We start from the raw sequence: 8,415 nt of genomic DNA, 5'->3' as shown, positions 1-8,415 counted from the left end.
AAAGATTCGAACCACTTACATGCGCCAGTTGAGAAACCGTAATGATTTAGTTTTGCCAATAGAAGCTGTGGATGTAAACAATCAAATGCTCGTGTATAATCCAAGAGAATCAATATGCTACTCAATCCCCCATCTGAAGCCTCCGCGAGATCATCCGTCACTTGGAGTAAGGCTGTTTCAGTTCCGTGCCCTCGACGAAATCCAGACTGGAATTTAGGCACAATATCATTCCTGTCCAAATAGTTTACTACTTGTTTTAACACAACCCTCTCCAGTATTTTTGATAGAACCGGTAAAATTGATATAGGACGCAGGTCTTTCAGTTCATCTGCGGAGTCTTTTTTGGGTATAGGCCTAACTAGTGCTTTTTTCCATTGCGCGGGGAAGGTGTGGGTCTCTATAGATTTATTAATAATTGCTGTTATAACAGAAAGAGTTTTGTGCAGAGTTGACTTAATCATCTTTATGTTCAAACCATCCTGTCCTGACGAGTTTGTTGTAATACTGTTGATAATGTTAAACACTTCTGCTTCTGTTGTTGGCTCTAAGTTAAAGGTATTTTGTTGTTTAGGTTTCCCAATACTAGTCGAGACATCGTTCAAATCGACGTCTTGGCAAGTTGGTAGTGCAAGAAAATAATCACTGATTTTATTCGGATCATTTAAATGGTCAGGTATATTGTCCGCGTGCCTGTTGTTGAGAAGGGTGGTATTCTTTATATTTTTCCATAAAATATTAGGCTTTTTTAGATTATTATTTATGAAAGAATTAAAATATGCTTTTTTTTCATGTTTAATTGCTGTCGTTGTATAGTTCTTTAAACTGCGGTAATAATTTTTAGCCGAGTCCGTTTTGGTTTTGTGAGATTTAACTAAAGCTTCGTCTCTTAAGGTCATCATAAATTTTATTGTATCGGTGATCCATGGTTTATGTTTATCTTTAATAATTATTTTCCGTATAGGTGCATGAAGGTCAAAGAGAGCTAATATATAGTCATTAAAAATAGCGACCATCTCATCGACAGTTTTTCCTTCCATAATAGATTGCCAAGGTATAGAGTCTAGGTCCCTATCAAAAATGGTTGGGATTATATTATGTAAAACTCGTTGATATGTTACTTGTTTAATGAATTTTGGTTTCTTTAGATCGAGATCTACCATAACAGTTGCGTGGTCACTTAGGCAGTTATTGTGTACTACTTTCAGATTTTTGCAGCGTGTCGAATCATCGGTAAGAACTACGTCTAGGGTGGTTTCTGTACTATCGGTTATCCTGGTTGGTTCATTGACTAGTTGGTCAAGGTTATGTTGGTTACAAAAGGAGAGTAATTCTTTGGTTTGTGAGGATTCTGGACGATTAACATTGATATTTAGGTCACTCAATATACAGATGTAGTCACACGGCGACATAATATTTAAAGATTCACTTAGAGAGTCTAAGGCGTCCCCAACACAAATGCTTTCTGGTCTGTAGGCTGTGCCCAGCGCCAGGGTTCCTCCTGGCAGCCGAACCTCAAGCCATAACTGTTCTAACAAGGACTGAGGGTGCTGTCGCACTTTAGTTATTATTCCTTGTCTTACGTAAAAACCAACCCCCCCGCCTGTTCTACCCCTACGAGCTCTATGTATAAACTTGTACCTAGGTATGACAGGCGCAATCGCTTCTTCGCCATCACGGATCCAGGTTTCATTTATAGCTAATATGTCTAACTTGTATTTTAGAATTGTAACTATTAGTTCATCTTGTCCCGTGTTCAGTGATCTTGCATTAAGTAGCCCCACTCTCAAACATTTAACTCTTTTATCATGCATTATAATCGGTAGCTATTTGCATACATTTTATACAAATTAAAGTGTTGACGAATCCGCCAAAAGTGTGTAAATTGTGTAAATGTGTAAGTAGTTTTGTGTGTGAGTATGAAAAAGTGTATATTACTAACTTAAACAGTGCACTATATAGATAATTTTTATAAACAACTAAATGGAAAAAACAAAGATAATTTGAAAAATAAGAATTAAACAAATCAAGAGTCAGCCACAAAACGGAACACAACGCGAACATCAAATTGAAGGAAAAACCCTTTCTAGGTCCTCTTCTGACCGCAGTCTGTGGCGTGGCTTCCCATCTTCTTGGCGAACAAAAACGTTGCCCTCTCGCGTCCAAACATATTTGAATTTGCAGGCACGCGAGCGTTCCCGCGCTTTTTGAAATAGCTGCCGGTTATGTTTGGTAAGTCGCTCGTTGATGTAGCATAGGTGCGCTGAACTTGCCCCCGGCAGGCCCTCGGTTGTGACATTGCGCCGTACCCGTGCAGCACGAAGCAGAGCGTCGCGGGTGGCGCGGCGGGTAAGGCGCACGGCTAGGGGACGAGGGCGGGTCGGGCCGCCGCCCTGTGCTGCGGGGCGCGGAGGGCCAGCCCTTTCCGCGCTTACTACGTCTTTTTCATCGATGTCGACTCCGATCTTCTTTGCGAGCGTAATTACGATGTGGGTGCAGTTCTCATTAGGTGTTTCTGGGCAGCCAGCAATCTCCACGTCGTTCAATAAAAGGGCTTGGTCTCGGTCATGAATTTCCGCTTGAAGCCCAGCTATTGTTTTCTCGAAAGACGTAATGTTTGGGTGCTCATTTGACCGGTTTTCTAATTCATACACTCTGGCTTCCAGCTTCTCGATACGACTGTTTTGCGTTCTAATAGTGTCAGTGAGCTCTGTGATCGCCGCACGCAAGCTGTCCACCTGACTGCAGATCAGGCCATTCATATATTGTTTTAATTCTGTGACCATATCATCCTGCTTCGTATTTTGAGTAGAGGTTTCTGGGCTCGAACAGTCCTGCTCACAGAATGAAGTCTCATGTGTTGGTTTCGAGATTTGCCTACGATGTGTAATATTCATATCTTGTGTGGGTGACGGGGCCGAGTCCTCCATGCTACCACTTGAAGCCGATGTACGAATTGGTGTGTTTATATTACCCGTCTTAGGCTTTTTGCTCATGCATTCCGGGCAACTCCACTGGTCTTTTTTTTTCATTATATTAAACAGCTTGTATGAGACATTTGCACATTCTAAGTCATATGTTGATTTACAAGTCATGCATCGCAAGAATTCCCTTTTGTGCAGCTGTCTTTGGCAGCCCGAGCATTTATTCGGTACACTCATTTTCAATGTTTACCAAAACAGTTCCTTAGTTAGCATGCAGGAGTTAGTTAATGAAGTGACATATAACGCATTCTGTTGACGACTCAAGGTACTAAAATGGCCCTTGTTTTTCCTGACAATCCTCCGTGTAAAGCAGCCTTCTCGTCTTGCAAGAAGCTTCCAATTGTAAACAATAGATGGCGTTGAATGTTCACAGAATGATTTAATTACGGGCACTGAGTCAGTATTGAGGTTATAAATATATTCACTTCCAAAAATAATAAACAGTTCAAGCACTAAATAGATTTCGAATCATCAGTCTGTAGTATATCGTCGGTTTATATGATTATTTCGCATGTCCAGTAAATAACTTGTCGTAATATTTGCACAGATAATCCGGCACAATCAGTCACTAATTTCACTGTTTATACGGCAAAGTCAGACAAAACTCCATGTAATACACAATGTCCGTAGCCCACTGCACTCCAGCACTACTTTAAACTAACGAATAAGTCACTTTATACTAGAAAAATAAATAAATTTTACTCCATCCCATGTTTGTTTACGCGCAGCAGCGCCCCCTGAACGAGATGCAACATTGATTGGGTGGTTAAATTATCACAGGGACATGTGTCGTTGTCAGTAACCTTGAATCTGTGGAGGTATTCTTTATGGTGTCCGTGGTTTGTGAGTAACTGAGTAATAGAGAAGGAGGGTTTGATGTGATATGAACTCGATAAGAGTTTCATACGAAGGGAGCCAGGATTTAGTGTACACGCAATAATCTGGTGTAGAGTAGAGTTTTATCGTTTTGAGTTTGGGTTGACTGCTGTGACTGTAATTAAAATTAATTTAATTGGACCTCTATGATATAATGCTTATCTACCTACTTACTTCGTATGGCAACGTCAAGTTATTTCAGTCCTTGTACAGCAGGTGGAAAAGTTAATCTGCTATCGGGTCGTGACGTAAGTAGGGTAAACTGCCAGTCATTTGACACTTAAGAAAGTTATTAGGCAGTTATTTACTGAATTAAAAATAGCATTTATATTTCAACAACTGAGAGATTCCGACTGATGGAGCTAAAAGGGCGATTTTTTTAAAAGAAATATTCATTGTATTTGAAGGAATATTCATTTTAAGAAAATTCAAGGGTTGTTTTGTCCAATGACTGGCAGCGTCCAATGACTTTCGGTTTACACTACACAACTGAAGATATTGTGGGTACTTTTTACCCAAATATTTACCAATTTGTTTTTTCTCTAAACTCAAAAAGTTTTACCCTCCTTGATATCGTGTGCTAACCACAATCACGTGGCCAATTCCCTCGAGCGAACTTTCCACACAGGAAAAACCCTGCTCTTTACACCCGCAGTTCATTTTCATTTTGGCCGACCGTAAAAACTTCAATTGTTTTACGAATAACAACCAGGCCCCAAAGAGCGGGTCAGTAATAAAACAGATTACAGCGCATACTATTTATATTAGAGTACAAAGATTTGCGGCATTTTTGGTGCTATCTTTGTCTAAGGGTGGCAATTACGTGGCCCCGCTCAGCTTTAACTACGTCTCCGTTGGATGCTGAGGTGTAGAGCGAGAGGGGAGATGCAGCGGATTTGAGAGTCACCGAAGATAGTCATTTTGCTGTATCTTGCGTGCATTAATTACGCCCGTATTCACAAACGATGCTTGCGTAAGTGAAGCAGCAAATCGAACGCACAGGTTGAATGGAGCTCTGTGATTGGTTCGTGTGTCACCCTGTGCGTCAACGCGCACTGTGAGACCTCATAGTAATATTTGTGTATACGGGCATTAGTTCCATCCATTGGCAAGTGACAGGACCTTACGCACTCGCCAGTGGCATCAATTGACCCTATGAGCGAACCAATATTAGCCTTTCTATCTTTGCACTCACCGTTTGACGTTACTGCAGAAGCTTCTAGATTACTTTTGTGAAATCTAACTTATGGTGAAAACCATTACCGTATGGTTCAGTGTTTGATTTAGTCAGTTTTAAACCCCTGTTTCAATACATACATTTAATTTTGTCAATACGTAAAAAGTAGCTTATAAATAACTAGCGGCCGCCCGCGACTTCGTACGCGTCAATCCCGTTTTTCCCGCTAATTCCCGTTCCCGTGGGAATTTCGGGAATTCCTTTCTTAGTGCACCTCTACGGTACCTAAGCTACGTCCCTTCCAAATTTCAAGTGCCTACGTTTAGCCGTTTAGGCTGTGCGTTGATCTGTCAGTCAGTCAGTCAGTTTCTCCTTTTATATATTTAGAAGATGTGATCACTAGACGAATTTTAATAAATGCGCTGTTGTTGCTTATTTCTTATTCTTTGAGCTTGGTTGGCCATGTTGCCGCGACCTATATTCCTTCTGAAGCTCACCGACAATCTTGTCTTATTTAACTTACACCAGCCGGTCAAGAAATTAGTATGCACGCCGTGATAAAATCTTATCGATGATTTTAGACGACAAAATGTTGGTAAAATCGATAAAATGGCGCGATAAAAGCTTATCGCGGCGCGCATCCTAGGCCTAGAATGGTTGTTTACCGCACCTGCTTCTAACTTACACCAAGAACGCCTCGATCGTTATCTTTTCACTAAATTAGACGCAGCCAGAGAAGGGTTGAGTTTATCTCGCCTTTATGTGAACGAATGCGGGTTACATAGGCACATTGTTTATGCGGAAACATCGATATTTGGACCAAAATTTGGCTATTACTAAATTAAACGGGGTTATGAATTTGTCTTCTCTAAGGCAATAAAGTTAGGCTGAAATGGAGGCCGCGTACCGGAAAACGCAGCGTGGGACGTCCACCTACAAGGTGGACCGACGACATCGTAAAGGTAGCGGGGAGGCGCTGGACGCAGGCCGCTACCAATCGATCAACGTGGAAAGCATTGGGGGAGGCCTATGTTCAGCAGTGGACGTCCTGTGGCTAAAATGATGATGATGATGATGATGAAAGTTGGGTTAAGTGCCTTTATCCTGTGATGCGGATTCAGCATGCGTGCGAATCTGGTCCGCATACATGAAAAGAGACTAAGGTGCAGAAAGGTATGAAAACTAGCACATAGGCTTATTTACAGAAATACGGGTCTCTACGTTACACTTATTATATGTTGCACACTAGCGGCCGCCGCCTTTTACCCCCTTAGGGGTGGAGTTTCGTAAATTTCTTTCTTATCGGATGCCTACGTCATAACGTCTACCTGCATGCCAAATTTCAGCCCGATCCGTCCAGTGGTTTGGGCTGTGCGTTGATAGATCACTATGTCAGTCAGTCAGTCCGTTAGTCAGTCAGTCAGTCACCTTTGTTGCAAATTTTACGAGTAGGTACAACAATATAAAGAAAACCATTTCCAATCGATGTCTCATGAAGACTGAAACCATCCGCGTAACACTTTTTTGTCAGAATAAGCGAGGTCGCTCGTTTTAATGGTGTATTTACCCCCGTCAGACTTACCTTCACATATTAATTATGTACTGACTGACTTCGTTTAGATTTCACAGCGGTAATCGGCCACATGACAGCTGACACTCGCATTCCCGTGACGTCACTGTTTATCATCGCATAAGCCAAAATTATTTGACAACGGATTTTAGAGCAAAATGTAACGCAGCAAGGTTGCGATTACATTTGAGGAAACGAAAATTAAGGTTGCTATGTTTTATTTTTAACATTAAGAACAATACCAAATTGATGCAATAAAATATTATGACTATAACTTAATAAGTACCTACATAATGGTTTATTCATATAACGGCAGTTTTACTTAAAATATTAAGTATAGTGGTAAAAGTTAGTGAGAGGAAGTTTGGTACATTTCACACGTAAACTAATAAATAGATTTTGATGAAATTAAAATTTAACATTAAACATTTAATTTATAACGATTTTTACTAACTTAACTTCAGACGGGTGAAGCTGCGAACAAAGGCTAGTAATTTTGGGTTTTATTTCTTCCCACACATTAGGAACTAGGAGTAACAAAAAGCAAAAAGAAACAGCTATATTTATACAGGGACATTCCGTGTAATCTGTATTTATTTTATTTAGCTACTAAACAGAAGTAATGTGGGGTGGGAACGGGGAAAGTGACGGGAATACTTTTACGGGAATACCTCTATTTACAAAAACCTAATGGGTATTAAAGGGAGTGCGGTTTCCCGCTTTATTCCCAATAAAGGAAATGGTATAAAAGTTTCCTTATTTATAAATAACTCGTGGTGTAACAGTCAATACGTCAAACCTTGCGAATTTCCTCACGGATGCGCGACACCCGCAAGTGTCCCTTTTATACAAGTACTCGTAATTTTATTGTAATGTGTTAATGTGTGGACTACGACGCGGGACGTTCGATAAGTGCAAATTTTCAAGGCGAGAGTGAATAGGCACTTCAGGGAAGATATTATTATGTACCTACCACCCTAGACTGCATCTCACTTAACACCAGGTGCGATTGCGGTCAAATACCTGCCTTGTTATGCATTAAAAAAAAACTAGGATACACAAAGGATCACGCATGCGGGGCAATACCGCGTCCGTGATGAAATCCGCACGATTCGTAATTTAACTAGACCAAACACAGAATGTGATGTCTGAGTCACTTTAAACTTAAAACATGAGATTGACTCTAAGACCTACTCAGACTGGGGAGACTTTTTTGTCCTGGGGAGACGTTTATTGCCAACAACACAATACAATTTCAGAATCTTTGCCACATCAGGTTACCAGAAACGATACAAGTAGCTTTAACTGTATGTGACAATACATTATAAATTACAAAACACAAGCATCTCACCTATTTCTATGCACAAACAAGATGGTTTCGTACGAAAATCGCGAAGAAAGTGTAGTGTCCAAACAAAATCTAAAACGCGTTGTCAAAACACATTAAAAATTCAAGCTCCGCGAGACGTGCGGAAATTAAAAACCTTATTTACGAGTTTCCAGTTTAATTCAGTTAAAGCAAACGGAACCGGGATAAATGTTCTTGAATTATTTAACGTCATTTTTGTTGTTTTCGCATAAAATGAAGAAGTTGCGGAATAAATTGTTGAGAACGACCCATTTTTTGTCGAGTTTATGGTGTTAGAGTTGTTTGTAGTTCTGGTGTGTTATTGTGTGATTTGTTTTGCTGACATTCCTTCTCGTTAGGATCTATGAAGCAATTTGTTGTTCTTAATTTTCATTTCCTATTTCGCTTTTCCTAAACTTTGATTTTGCTATATCCTCCTATGAAGAGCATACTTTCCTTTTCA

At 40.3% G+C, this 8,415-nt stretch overlaps 1 protein-coding gene across 1 annotated transcript; it reads right to left on the bottom strand.

Moving 5' to 3' along the window:
• Positions 1-938: 938 nt before the first annotated feature.
• On the bottom strand, positions 939-3,710 carry LOC114357452 (uncharacterized). Its single transcript, XM_028311064.1, has one exon. It carries the CDS (start codon positions 3,156-3,158, stop codon positions 2,061-2,063), a length of 1,098 nt encoding a protein of 365 aa, XP_028166865.1. The 5' UTR covers positions 3,159-3,710; the 3' UTR covers positions 939-2,060.
• Positions 3,711-8,415: the final 4,705 nt, after the last annotated feature.

This window comes from Ostrinia furnacalis, unplaced genomic scaffold, assembly GCF_004193835.3.
Source record: "Ostrinia furnacalis isolate ACB-3 unplaced genomic scaffold, ASM419383v2 OfSCF3159, whole genome shotgun sequence".
NCBI lineage: Eukaryota > Metazoa > Arthropoda > Insecta > Lepidoptera > Crambidae > Ostrinia > Ostrinia furnacalis.
The sequence above is the reverse complement of the archived record's forward strand: the minus strand, read 5'-3'. Positions and strand labels throughout refer to the sequence as shown.